At 46.9% G+C, this 1,622-nt stretch overlaps 1 protein-coding gene across 1 annotated transcript in view; it reads left to right on the top strand.

Annotated features, from left to right (window-relative positions):
• Positions 1-452: 452 nt before the first annotated feature.
• LOC108750390 (protein PXR1-like) overlaps positions 453-1,622 on the top strand; it is a 7,163-nt gene continuing 5,993 nt past the window's right edge. The window contains exon 1 of the mRNA XM_018489803.1: positions 453-493. Within this exon, the coding sequence (XP_018345305.1) occupies positions 453-493 (41 nt within the window). The remainder of the gene's footprint in view (positions 494-1,622) is intronic.

Genomic DNA, 1,622 nt, shown 5'->3' with positions numbered 1-1,622 from the left:
GTTTTTTTTTTTTTTTTTTTTTTTTTTTTTTTTATTCCCTCATTATCAGCTCTTAAATTCTTTAATCGGTCCGGTCTGGTATAAATACCAGTCGGGTACATAATGCATTCACTCGCGAAAGAACATTAAATGGTTATATAGGTGCGCGTAGGCAGAAACGCTTCGATACTTCCTCAAGTCGATCGATATCTTGTTTATACCAAGTATTTTTAACATCGATAACTTGGCATTTATTTTTATCGAAGAGTAAATTCGAGGTAGAGATATCTACTGTGAAGAAGAGAGACTTTGAAACTTTGCTAACATATTTCGTGATGCGCTGTATATGCGCTGTATATGGGCGCGATTTACAGACTCCTCCCTCCAGTCCCGTTTCTAAGTCGCGCGTCCAGACGTGTCCGGGTTCGACTCGTAAGATCGGTAAGATCAGTAAGATCAGTAAAATCAGTAAGATGGACCAGGACCACCCCTCAGCCGTCAGGCCAATCGAGAGGTACACGCCGCGCGATAACCGTCGTTTTTATCCTCTTCGTCATCATCGTCATTGTACGAAATGAGCTCTCTCTCTCTCTCTCTCTCCCCCCCCTCTCTCTCTCTCTCTCTCCATGCAGCACTGCCGTAAAGTGGAACTCGCATGCGTGTAGCAAAGTTGTTTGTGCAGAGTGCACACAGGGAGGAGAGCCGACTCTGAGTCGCGCACTGTGGAATACTCTTCGCGGTCCTCGCTGCGCGCTAGGTTCTCGGGCTTCGCGAAGAGGGGGAAGAGGGGGTTAGAAGAGCGCGGTCGCGATGGGAGTGGGGGGTGAAAGAGATGCGAGACTCTGCGCACCGGCGCGGCGGTGAATGGGTGAAGCTAGATGCGAGGGCGGGAGGACTGGAACTACGGGGCACGGAGGGGGGATGGAGGGGGGAAAGGGGGAGAAGGATCGGAAAAGATATCTCGACTCTATGATGTAAGGGGACAAGGGGTGTGCTTATATACGCGTGTTTACGTTAGCCGGCCAATAAGATGTCCTCCAGTCCGGCTGCGTCACTGCGAAAGAGTCTCGGCTTTGCGCTCGACACACACACGCACGCATACGCACACGCACGCCTAGCGCACCACTTATGTGTGAAACGCGTATTATTCAAGTACACTCCGTCTTCTCGATACCACCGAGTATTCTTAGCGCTCGTACTTTACCTTCGACCGTAGCAAAATAAATGGTCAGCGAGAATATACGCGCTAATTTATTTTAGCTATTTATATTATGTCTCTAATATTGTCTATATATGGACAATCTTGAAAGAGATAATAGCGAATAGAGAAAGCGCGCAGATGCAGCCTCTATATGTTAGATATAAACAACTCGTCGAGTTATTTTCTCTTCTAATGCAAGAGTCCTCTATTGATCTCTCCTAATGAACCTTCCTAGAAATTCCCAAATATTACTAAAATCAATTATTGTATACGTTTCCTTCAAATCAATTTGCCGCTTCTCTTCTAGAAACAGGTTTGATTCTCGACGTTCGTTCTCGCGAAAGTGTCGCGGAATTGCGCGAGAGCCTCAATTCTTGCGTCATTGTTCTTTGCCTGCCACCTGAATAGTAAGTTGACGCGAGTATCGCGAGACCGATCACGT

The sequence above is a fragment of the Trachymyrmex septentrionalis genome, unplaced genomic scaffold (assembly GCF_001594115.1).
Source record: "Trachymyrmex septentrionalis isolate Tsep2-gDNA-1 unplaced genomic scaffold, Tsep1.0 scaffold37, whole genome shotgun sequence".
NCBI classification, from domain to species: Eukaryota; Metazoa; Arthropoda; class Insecta; order Hymenoptera; family Formicidae; genus Trachymyrmex; species Trachymyrmex septentrionalis.
Note: the sequence above shows the minus strand (reverse complement) of the source record. Positions and strands in the feature narration are given on the sequence as shown.